Source organism: Solanum pennellii, chromosome 7 (genome assembly GCF_001406875.1).
Source record: "Solanum pennellii chromosome 7, SPENNV200".
Classification (NCBI taxonomy): Eukaryota; Viridiplantae; Streptophyta; class Magnoliopsida; order Solanales; family Solanaceae; genus Solanum; species Solanum pennellii.
The window spans coordinates 73,566,248-73,579,149 of NC_028643.1; the positions used below are offsets into that span (position 1 = coordinate 73,566,248).

General features: G+C 28.1%; 1 protein-coding gene across 1 annotated transcript; it reads right to left on the bottom strand.

The window, feature by feature from the left end:
* Positions 1–262: 262 nt before the first annotated feature.
* Positions 263–4,487, bottom strand: LOC107026054 (mannan endo-1,4-beta-mannosidase 2-like). Its single transcript, XM_015226893.2, has 5 exons — positions 3,579–4,487; positions 2,752–2,949; positions 1,833–1,955; positions 1,161–1,372; positions 263–838 (listed from the first exon to the last, which is right to left on the bottom strand). The coding sequence occupies exons 1-5, from the start codon at positions 3,957–3,959 to the stop codon at positions 427–429; spliced, it is 1,326 nt and encodes a 441-aa protein (XP_015082379.1). The 5' UTR covers positions 3,960–4,487; the 3' UTR covers positions 263–426.
* Positions 4,488–12,902: the final 8,415 nt, after the last annotated feature.

The window sequence follows — 12,902 nt, forward strand, 5'->3', positions numbered from 1 at the left end:
GAGTAACAATGATCCAAACAAAGTGTAAAGGTCATTGTGGTGTGATCAAAAAGTTAATAAACCAGTTCAAATCTTACCAAAAATATATACTTATTAGATTATTTCTTCTTTGTCTGCATAAGCCAAAAGGACCAAGAGTAATTGATCAAATTTACAGACGTTCCTATAAGGAAACGCTTATAATAACACAACTAGTGAGTGCTAATGAAATAGTCGAAGAGTGCATAAGCTAGCTCGGAACAATACTATTATACAGAGAAAGTGAGAAGCAGTGGAGGAATAATTTGCATATATGTTTCATTTGATGAAAAATTGTACACATCTATAACTTTGACAAATAATACAAGGGAGTAAACCTATATCCTACAGTTCTTCACTTCCAATGAATTTGAGAAATATGATAGAAATATGTAAACTTTACGTATATTAGTTCTTCCTCGAGGCACAAAAATTGTTTATGTTTTCAATTTGTGTGGAATGTAATCCTTGAACTTTGGCCAGTCTGCACGACTGTTCTGTAATTAATCGATATGTTGATGGACTCTCCCATGGAACAACTCCATATTCGTCATTGAAACGTTCCATTTTTTCAACAAGGAACTGCCAGAAGAATGATCCTGCACCTGACTTGTTCCTTTTTGCAGACTTGTATATGACATCAAGAACCATTTTGAGGAATCTGTCACGTTGAGCTGGTTCAAAATCATCGTTATCATTTGATAAACCAAATTCAGTGAATAATACGGGCTTTTTAAGTTCCTTGTCACCGTCTTCAATGTGGGAAAGCATCCATTTGGCCGCAAATTTCAACATTTCTTCAAAGTTTTTGTGGTGAAACCTATGGAGAAAAAAGAGTCTCATATACATCACATCTGCTTTGAAGTGACAGATACAGAAAAGGAAACAACAGCTGCAGAACGGTGGTCACTCAACTAATAGTTGAGTTACTATCTCAGAAAGTCGTCAACCTTCTTTCTTTTTCAACAAAGAAAGTGATTTTTTGAGGTAACAACTATTAGTTGAGTGAATTTCAAGAAACATTTTGCATGATCAGCCAAAATTCCAAGAGAAGTCCTACGGACATGCTCGTAGTTAAACCTTGATGAGTTGATAAGTGGCACTATCTGGTTTATTAGTAGCACTACTCCGAAGTTACTTACCAATGATCTGGGTACACATGTACGGAGGCAAAATCAACGGTTGAAAGTATAGAGTTGCGGACAAAATCTGATCCAAGATCAGCAGCCCAAATTTCTGGATTGGCAGTTGTTTTTTTGGGACTTTTAGGACCATAGAATCCTTCAAGACCCACTGTTAGCAGATGTTTCCTGTCAATTGACTTCACGAACGTTGACATCTCTTCTATCCAGTCCTGAAAATTGGCATAACGCTGTTAATGCAAACCCACGTAAACATTCAAGTAAGCAGAATCTGCTCTTCCAGAAATGATTTCCTGAAAACTTACTAAAAAGAAGAAAAAGACTACACCCTCGGAAACTTGTATGGCAAATGTTGGTATGTCTAAGAGGGATTAGGGAATGAATACGAATTCTTCTGATAAGTGTTACAACCAATTAAATAATTTCCAATACAATAAGGTGTCAATCTGTTTTGCACAGAGAAGTAACTAATTATGGACGTCTAAGTGAGGCCTCATAAGCTCAGGACAAATACTACTCATGACATAATTGGATGATTTGTTCTCAAGCAAAATCCAATCGAACTGCAGAGATAAGGTCGAGGAAATGAACTGCATAACAGTCTCACTAAACGGTGGGCTGCTCTGTTGTTCAAACAGTTAACTATAAAATGAGGTCAAGTTTAGAAGTTACCTGGAGTGTATCACCAGAAGGATCGGTCATGCAACGAGGTTCATTAATTAGCTCCCATGCAAAGATGGTTGGATCATCCCTGTATTCTATACCAGTGTATATGTTCCTCCTGGTTAGAACTGTCTGGAAAGAAGAAACAGAATGATGACTTAGGTCAGTATTTTAGCGAAGAAAGTAGCTTTGATATCAACTCCAGGATGTCGTCTGTGAGTGCAGACAAAAGAGCCAACGAAAGTTTGGCTCGTGGTATGGTCTAAAATTTAAGAATGTCGTAATCCTCAAAATAAATGCATCTCTTTGTGGACAAACAAAGATGAGAAAGCAAATGCATCTTTTTGTGGACAAACAAAGAAGATTATAAGATTCAGGAATACGGATATAATTCATTTCATTCATAAGACAAACGTTTCTGCAACATTTGTGGATATTCATTCTGCCTAGGAAATGACAACTGAGGATCCCCACAGCCTTCAAAATTACCATGCCTCTCCACACAGAGTTTTGTGGAAGGCGGAAAAGAAAATGAGTTCGCAACTTACATCTGAGCTATAGGATTTAAGGTCTATCTCAGTTAGAGATCAAAATTCAGAAGCCTTGTATGAGTTAATTAAAACAAAGGCGAACAAATGACTTGCCTCGATAATAGTTTCTCTAATAGAAAATAGAAGTTCACATTCGTGGAATTGATAAATTTTCCCAAGGCCTGTATAGTGATGTCTTGAATGGAAAACAGTATGCAAACTCGTGGATCGAATAACTTCTTGAACAGAGATAAAAGAAATTTTTGAAATAACGGCGGATGGATGGATGTTGTATCTTGTTACCAATTACCATCCTCCAAATAAAAACTTCTGCATTTGAAAGATACACTTGCGGAGCACAAGGTTATCCATGTATAACCATTTCAAAGGAAAATTACCTTGACATAACTTTTGAAATAACGACGGATGGATGGATCATAGAAGAAAGAATCGTTGGAAGCGCTTAAAGCAACACCTTCTTCCCACGCCCACTTTACATACTGAGTCTTCCCACCATATGCTTGCAAATTATTAACCAAACTGAGTATCAGCCTGATCCCATTTCTTCTGGCTTCTGCTATAACATGATCTAACGCCTACATCAACGAGATTTCTATATTAAACAAATGAATCCAGAGGCAGAAAATATCAACTATATAGATAATTTTTCACAACAAGAGCTAGAAGTAAGCTACTTAATAAGGAGTAGATCCAGAAAGCAACAAGAGTCTATGAACCAGAAAAAACTACTGGATAGATGTATAATTATGAAACTAAGCTCCTGTTTAGCTATAGATTTTGAAGTTAAAACTTGAAAAAATTTGAAGTCTTGTGAATGAAAGTCCCAAAAACTGGTCTGTGCCGGAAACTTGAAAATCAAATTTCATGGTCAAACAAATATTCGAAGATAAAATCTCAAAACTAGACAACACTCCTATCCTAAGCAATCATATCCCAGATTGGATATAGATTTTGAGTAAAGATTAAAGCAATCATATCCCAAATTGGATATACCTTTTGTGTAAAGATTAAAGCAATCATACCCCAGATTAGGTAACTAAATCAATTCCATATTTAACTTAAATGAGTCATAATTAGAGCACATACTTTACATACAAGAGATCATTACTAACTAACATAACAATTATGGAATAATTAATCTAAAAAGGGTTAGTACTAAAGTAGATGACATAACTGATCCAAACAACACTAAAAAATTTCTTACCCTGAATACTTTTTCATCAAATTTTCCAGGTGAAATCTGTAAAGCATTATAACCAGCATCATTGAAAGCCCAAGTTCTACATACAGTAAGTCCCATCTTAGCACCAGCTTGAAGCATTGTTCGAATTCGCGGTCGAGTATTATAATCAGCAGCATGGTCCATTAACCAGTAAGAATTCCATCCATTGATGTAAAAAACTTTACCATCAACAAAGAACTGAGTTCCATTCCTCTCAACAAAACTGAGGTTTATTTCTTTACTGTAATTAACCCATAAATCCCCAAATGACAAATACAGAAAAGCAATAAATGATGCAAACCCAATAATTGGATAAAACAAACCATTTCCTGCTAACATTCTGTTCATAGATGATTTAACCATCACCACTAAAACAACAACCCCACTAGTATTCAAGAATCCTTTTGAAGTTCAACAACAATAAAAATACTAACTTTAACCTCTAAATCTAAGATTTTGATGAAAATTTGGGGTTTTTTACACCTTAGATCTCTTTTGTACACCAATATTAGAAACCCCACGTGATTTGAAACAAGAATCAGATCCACTTTAGGAAATTTACTTCAAGTGGAGCCAAAAAAATCAAGAATTGAAAATTTGAACTGGGGTTTGTCTTCTAATGGCTTCTATATGTTGGCATTTATATATTTAACCAAAAAAAAAAAATGGTACACCTAACATGTAACCTGTCAACAACATCATCATAATTTGAGAAAACAAGATGAATGAATTGAAGAACAAGAAGAAGATGACAGTGAGGTGGAATGTTGGTTTTCAATAATGCTTTAATTAGATCTGAAATCTTGATTTTCTTAGCTTCTCTACTATTTTTTTTTTTCAAGAATCAATAGTTTCATACTTTAGGCCATTGTTTGATTTAAGCTTTTTATCTATACTATATATTATAAAATTATTATTATTATTTTTTGTCATTTTATATTCTTTGGTCATGTGGCTACTCAACTTGTGAGTGGTTGTTAATTTAACCAGTAGCAAAGATAGTACTGTAATTAAAGTTTTTATCTTTAGCATATTATTTGATTAAATGTTCATAAATTAACTGACAAAAATGGCTTCTAAGATTTCTAAAATTTCATTACCCATGTGAGAACTGACCAACCTTTTTTTAGTTTCTTCATTTTTAATCCACATCATTGCTGGTAGTTTCATAATATTGAATCGCGAAATAAAATGTTAGATAATTTTATTTTAATTGTTTTAATTTTAATGAATAAAGTATTTAGATATTGATTTTTTGAACTTTAGTAATAGATGACATGTATCTCGTAAACTTAATTGAGTTCAAACACTATAGTTATTAAAAAAATATTATTTATTTTTGAATTAAATATAAAAACTAAAAAAAAATATCATATAATATGAACGAACAAGTATTAAAAAGGTGGGGTGAGGTTCGGGAGGGGGGGGGGCACATGAGGCAAGAAGAAAGTCTCAAAACATAAGACGTAAGTTTCGTGAATCTACGAGGTATATATCTTATATATATTCGGTTTATAATCTTAATCTATGAATAGAAGTAAAAGTTTGCAATAATTCTACTAATAAATCACAATGTAAAGAATGATATTATAATTATTACTCCTATTTTAGAAAAGTACAACACAAATAATAAAACTGTAAGTTTCATAGATTTACGAAATGTATATCTTATATATCTGCGATTAATAATCTTAACCTATGAAAACAACTAACAAGCAAAAATAATGTTTGCAATAATTCTACTAATAAATCACCAATAATGTAAAGAATGATATTATAATTATTGCTCCTATTTTAGAAAAGTAACAACACAAATAATTATAATAATAATAATAATAACAATGAAGATGATTTTTAAAATGAAATCTTCATCCATTTCATCATTGATCTTCACTTCTACTAATCTGTCTCATCCTTACCTAATACTCTTCCATTTTGAAAAGAATGGCCTAATTTAACGTGAAACGGAGTTTAAAGAAAGAAGAACATTTTTTAATCTTGTAGTTTTAAATTAAAGTTATATCAAATATACCAAAATGTCCTTTAATCTTATGGTCTTAAACATGTCACATGGAAAGTTAAAGTTAAAGTGTTACTAAAAAAGAAAAATGGTCATTCTTTTATAAACAAACTAAAAAGAAAATAGGGACATTCTTTTTTAAACGGATAAAGTATTTGAATTGATTATTATTTACATATTTCAAATTAACATGATGATAAGTGTTAGAGCAATGACAAAAGAAAATGGTTTAATTTGCTTCAGGATTTTAGTATTATGAAATCTCTATTTTATATTTAAAAAAATGATATTGCAAACAAAAATGATAGTGTTAAGAATAATTATGATTAAACCAATAAAACAAAATACAATTTAAAAAATAAAAAAATTAAATAATAAAACAAATTCAACATCTAAGGCTTATTATTTTATGTTCGAGGGCTACAGTTTTTACACTTAGAAATTATGCCTCAAAATTTTGGACGTACAACCTGCCGATCCACATCTTTTATTTGCCCATCAAAATGTTTTGGTACGGTTTACCTTCAAAACTCTCGTTGAAACTCAACTCAAACATTTTAGAAAACACTAAAATGAACAAAATAATAATAATAAATTGATATATTTTTACCTTAATCTATTAACTAACCATATGACTAATTAGTGTGGTTTGTTGAGAAATACAATACTTAGGAAAATGTTCACTATTAGTAGTCAAATAATTAGAGATGGGAAGGTTACGTCCATTTTAATTAATTAACAACACCAATCAAGCCCATTTTCTTGCCGATTTTTCTGGAGCTTTTACATATTTGTATTAATTACTTTGAATTAAAAAATGGAAATGGTCCACAAATAAAGGAGACATTTATTGAAACCCTACTTTTATACTCCAATATATTCTTCTAATTTTTTTTCTTCATAATCTATTAACTATTTCAAAAATAATACATATTTTCTTTTTTCACAATTATATTTCTAGTGTAATTCTATAAGCAGGGTTTAAGAAAAACAATATTTACTGGCAAATTTTACCACTATTTTTATTGAATATAAAAGTTATTTTCGATAAGTCCACAACTCAAAAAACATATATGTTGAATTATAAGAAAATAACAATGTGAAGTAATGCACATTGAATGATTGAAATAGGGGCACAATTAATAAGGGTTCATGTGAATTTACTTCGAAAAAAAAATTACATTATTTATATGTGATTAAAATTATCTTTTTATATATTATATATATGTAGCAGATGTTGAACTCCATTCGACTTCTTCATGTGTTTTATTTTTTTATGTTTTGAACTTCTCAATAAAAATGCTGATTCTGTCCGCTACTAAAAAATTACACGATTAAAAAACAGATGAAATAAACTTTGAAAAGATGTTATTATCACTAGAAAAAGAAATTTGACCTTAAAATGGGAAATAAAGAATACAACAGATCACAAGTTAATTAAACACGTCAAAACACTTACCTAATTAATCCAAATTATGGATATTTACCAACTTTGTTTAAGATGTTGTCGGACTTAAAATAATCAAATGATGTGTTTAACTAATAAATTAGAAATTAACGACGTTGAACAACAATTTGGTAAAAGGTTAGTACTCATTAATCCATTCAATGAAGTATTTGATTAACATTTAATTGCACGTCTAATCTTTCAAATAGACTCATTTTCACTTTTTTTTTTTTGCTGTTAGAAAATAAAATTTATACCTATCTAACTATAAATTCTTAAGAATACGATCAATAATTCATAAAAAATATTACGATACAAAAATATAAAGATAAAAACTGGAAATAACCATCGATAAATCCTTCATTAATAGGTTCCCAAGTCACTTTTAAGTGTTAAATTATAGTCAATCATTGTCTATATGGTTCAAATGGATATATCATATATAGTTTGATAATCATAATATATTGTTTTAATCCAAAGTTCAAATGTAATAATTGTATAACCTATTAGCCTTTTTGGTTAATTATATATATTTTTAGGTAATTAAATAATTATTTTATTTATATCGAACATAATAATTACATAATCACCCTTATTACTCAACAATTTTTCTCCAAAACGAAAAAAAATACTCTAAGATATTGACTACATGTTCTTTATCTATTACAACTTGATTATTGATAGTTACTACAATTTGCTAAGCAATTTTATATGTTTAAGCTTCAGACTCCATATCCGTTATATCAAACTAGTAACTCTGATATTAATTATAGAGCTAAAATGACTTTAAATTATATATCCTTAATATGATATAATCAATATTATTTATTTTAAATTAAGAATATGTTAGATACAAACGAAAGTATGTAATTTATATAGTTAGGATCTTGTTTCCACTTCATATACACTCAATAAAAAAAGAGTACATATTGATTCTTCGAGTGCGGAGCCTAAAGAATAAAAAATGTTAACAAAAATTCTAAAATGGTATATGAAATTTTTTAAAACCAAAACGGCAAAAATCGCTCACTAAGTAGCGATTTTATCCGCCGGAAAAAGTGAAATCGCTGCGATTTGTTAAATTTGATTTTTTTAAAAAAAAAAAATTAAACAAAGAAGCGATTTTCAAAATAATTTTTTTAATAATATTTTTAATATGTCGCTGCTGAGGCAGCGACTTAAGTTCAATTTTTTTTAAAATTACTTTTTGCTTCTTTTTTGTAAAAAAAAAAAGTTTAAATCAAATTACTTTTTTTTATTTTTTAAAATCAAAATCGCACGATTTTTAATTAAATTTTTTTATTTGTTTTTTAAAATCAAATCGCTGCCAAAGCAACGATTTTAAATCAAAATCTTTTTAGCGATTTGATTATAAAAAATAAAAAAAATGGATTTAAACTTTTTTAAAAAAAAGAAGCAAAAAATATATTTAAAAAAAATAATTAAACTTAAGTCGCTGCCTCAGCAGTGACATATTAAAAAAAAGTTAAAAAAGGAAAATCTTATTTTGGAAATTGCTCCTTTCGATTTTGTTTTAATTTTTTTTTTAAAAAAAAATCAAATTTAACAAATCGCTGCTATTGCAGCGATTTTACTTTTTCCAGCGGATAAAATCGCTACTTCGTGAGCGACTTTACCGTTTTGATTAAAAAAAATTTCACATACCATTTTGAAATTTTTATTAACATTTTTCACCCTTTAGACTCCGAACTCTTGATTCTTTCTTTCTACAAAAGGTCATAAAATTGCCAACCCAAAAATTAATTATTGTCCAACTTACTATCTAAAGTATCATTATTAATATTATATTGTCCGACAATAATTATTTCATCATAAAAGCATTCTATTAACGGGAATAAACAAATCCACTTAATTTATGATTAAGGTCCCCTTGTTGACATTAAAAATAAGTTGTCTAGATCCTATGATAACAAAAAATCATATGATATTGTTAAATTAATATTTAGGTTTATAAATGTTTTGGTAAAACAAGTAGACTTTACCTTTCTATTTTAATGTTTTTAATTATTTTGACTAATATAGATAGTTCCTCTTTTCTTTTTTTCTTTTTTTTCTTTGGTTGTGGTCAATAATTGTGACTAATTTAGATTTAAAGAGTCAATCACGCTGTTCTTTTATACACTATGCTTTAAAAATATGGAATTTTGACCATAAAGTAGTCTTTGTCATTCTCTTTAGAAGTCTGTTTAGTTAATGAACAAAATATTTTTATTTTTGCGTTAGAAGAGTTTTGGAGAAAAATTTGCATCGTAAGAGATATAATATAGATAATTTATCTAATATGCTTATTTTTACGATTTAACACTTATCGCCTATTTATTACAGTGAAATTATATAGACTTTATTTACTTTTTTAAATATGTTGCATCAGCCTCACCAAATGATCTTTAAAAAGAAAAAAAAATGAAAAAATTTAACAACAAAAGTCAGGTTCAGATCTAGGATCTCGCAATGGTCATGTTCGTCGAAATCTTTTCGTCAAAACATTACGTTATATATATAGATCTTAAATCTCTTAAAAATAAAAATAAAATTCAAAATTCGCTTTGAAGTTTAAAATGTAAAATGCAAGCATTATTTGTCTTATTCCTCTTAGTGAAAATCTTGTACAACTACAACTATGGATCGATCAACGTATAATTTTGGTTCTATTTTTTTTAAAATGTTGAAAATTTACTAATTAAATACAAATGATAGATTTCAAATCTAGTAAATCAAATGAGCGTGATAGAATTACAAACTCAAATTCATAATATTATAATTTGAATCCGTCTATGTGAGAATAAGACCAGGACTCATTACGAAATTTATTGACATGTCATTGGATAAATAGATATCGTAAGTTTAGAATAAATGTTGTCCGATTATTACTTGAATAGAAGAAAAATCTTATATTTAATTTTTAATTCAATTCATTAAAAAAATAGTTTATTATTTTCTATATATAGAATTAAGATATAATGATTTTTATATAATTGTATAACATATACTAATAGAATAGTATTAATGAACAAATAATGCAAAAGCCACCGACAGTAAATTGTAAGGTATTGCTCACGAGGGATCATGGAAAAAATAATGATATTTTTAAATAAAAAGTTAAATATATTGATAACCTTTTAAATTATTCAAATATTTAATTTAACTACCTGAATTATGACTTGCATTGTTCTAATTAAATCCAAATATATATTATAAATGTTTTTATTATGATTTGATGCCTTCAATAATCTGTTTAGATATTCCATATATAACAAGTCCAAATAGAAAATAGAATAAAGGGTCCATTGGCTTTAATCTAATCTTAGCTGAAAAAAGAAATACTAGGCTTACATATGATTATAATTAGATTTGACACATTAATCCTCTAATTATCCATCTAACTAAGATGTTAATGATCATTCTACAAAGTCATAATCAAGAAGAAATTTCCTCCTTTTCATAACCTTAATAAGAATTTTTATTTAGATAGTTCGTATAAAGAGTATCAAATGAGTGGACTGAACTGAATTTGAAAATATCAAAATCGATTAAGTTAATAAATGGGTGAGCTATTAATCCATTAAAACATTATTTGTATTGCAGTGAGCTTAAAAACATGTCATAATCTAATCTGATTAACTTTTTCTTTATTTTAAATTCAAAGCTCGTTTGAGTACCTAATAATTTTTTTTGCTCTTATACTATTGACTATAAACTAAGCAAGTTATTACCTGTATAAATATAAATGTATTGATAAATTATGATTTTATTAACTGATTATGATACACCATGGTTCATATAATTCATCTAATATTGTCTTGATTTAAGATTTCCACTATTCATGACTTAAAATAATATTAATTTATTAAATAATCTTTCCAGGGTGGCAGGGACTATGCCAGATTGGTATTGTCTCTTGTAGGGTCTTAACTATTTGTAGTCTTCTAGTTAGTATCTTCCAAATTATATATATATATATATATATATATATATATATAATAAAGTTTAATAAGAAATAGCTTAAATTATAATCCATTCATTATTAATCTGGAGATAACATATTTTCCTATTAAACAAATCCTTAAGAGGTTGTTTGGGATGAGAATGAGATAAATAAAGTTATCCAATAAATTGCGATATCTCATGAAATAAGGTATTTCATCGTTTGTATGTATATAATGATGTGAAACATGATTTTGGGACTAATAATACACGTAATCAAACGATGGATAAAATAATCTTGTATTTTATCTCCAAATTATTGGCTGAAATATTGTTCTTGATTCTATTTTGTGGAGTAGTTACCTGGGCCAGCATGTCAATGAAGCCCATTAAAGTATAGAGAGGCCCAACATTCAAGCCCATGATTAAGCCCATCCTCTTTGGACTAAATAGAAATTTTACAAGTTAAGTTTAGAAATGACCCAATGATAGTTGTGTCATTTGGATTTTAGTTATTTTTATCTAAACTTCAATAGTATACAATTGAAGTTCATTTAATAAAGAGAAATTAAATTTGAGAAATAACAAACATAATAAATATCATCAGGCTCTATAGCTATAGTTTTGATAATCGTGCTCCATAGCTAGAGTTCTGTTTGCTATGGAAGTTGTGGTGTTTGTATATTTCGCTTGTGAATATACAATATATGGTAAGTCTATGAAAATGTTCAAAATAAGTTACACATACAAATAAATAAATAATATGCATAAGTTAAATAACAAACGTCAAAATCGAAAACAAATATATGCATCCTTGAATAGTGTACAATTTGCAGGTGGTCCAAATCAAATACACATTGCTTGATGAGCCCGCATTCAATATTTATAGTAAAATAAACTGACCTTTTCTTCGAACACTCACTTATTTATTGGGAACAAAAAAAATGAAAAAGAAGGCACTTTATTCATATTTTATTGTTAATTAATTTCTGTATTAATAAGATTTTGCATCTTTTTAAACACATGCATTCCTTGTTCATTCACTCAAAATCCCTACTAAAACACACTCCAAAATCCAATAAAGATAAAGTTTGATTTTTTTTTTTATGGTCAGTCATAAGCTAATATTACTTTTTTCGTTTTATATTTAATTGTTTAATTAAATTTTTGAACTTTTAAACGAAATTTTGAGGCACAAAAAAATATAAGTGAACAACTAATATGAAATCGAACGAGTTTGTTACACCTATCTTCCCTTTATTACACAATTTCTATAAGTAAGCTCACAAGACTTTCTTGTTTTGTGGTTGAGTGTACTTCCTCCACATTACAAGTACTTTCTCTTTTTTGTGTTTAAAAGGTCGGAGCGACTCCAAGCATATTAGTGATCTAAAGCAAAAATTAAATGATATCTTAAATTTGAATTGTTAATAACTTTTACATAATTAATTTTTTCTAGTTTTTAATTAATAATATGATTATTCGTATTTTAAATTACTTTTCATGAGATATAGTATTTCAAATATGTCAAAATTTTCTAATAATTTCTTTATTTTTTATAAAATATTTATTTTTTCTACGAATAATATTCAATATTTGTTGAAAAATAATAACTAATAACCTCTTATTATTAATATGAAGTTGTTTGGCAAGTATATATATATACTAGATAACCGAAGGCCCGTATACGGGCCCAATATAATTACTTACAAATTTAATATCAATTTTTCATAGAGAAATTTTAAGTGTTTACTTTTATTTTTTATTATTTTTAAATAATAAATTTTTTAACAAAAATATTAAATCAAATTTGATCAACATTCTTTTCCCCAATCAAACTTTTTGCGTAAATAAAGTAATATAATAATGTAGATTAATTCAAAAACAAATTTCA

Bases quoted from the DNA above. Each gene is read 5' to 3' on its own strand.
- LOC107026054 (XM_015226893.2), bottom strand. From the start codon at position 3,959: ATGGTTAAATCATCTATGAACAGAATGTTAGCAGGAAATGGTTTGTTT. The intron at 1,956-2,751 runs GTAATTTTCCTT...TCTTCTTTCCAG, and splicing joins ATTTCAAAAGTTATGTCAAG to ACAGTTCTAACCAGGAGGAA. The intron at 1,373-1,832 runs GTAACTTCTAAA...GCCAATTTTCAG, and splicing joins CTTCTGGTGATACACTCCAG to GACTGGATAGAAGAGATGTC.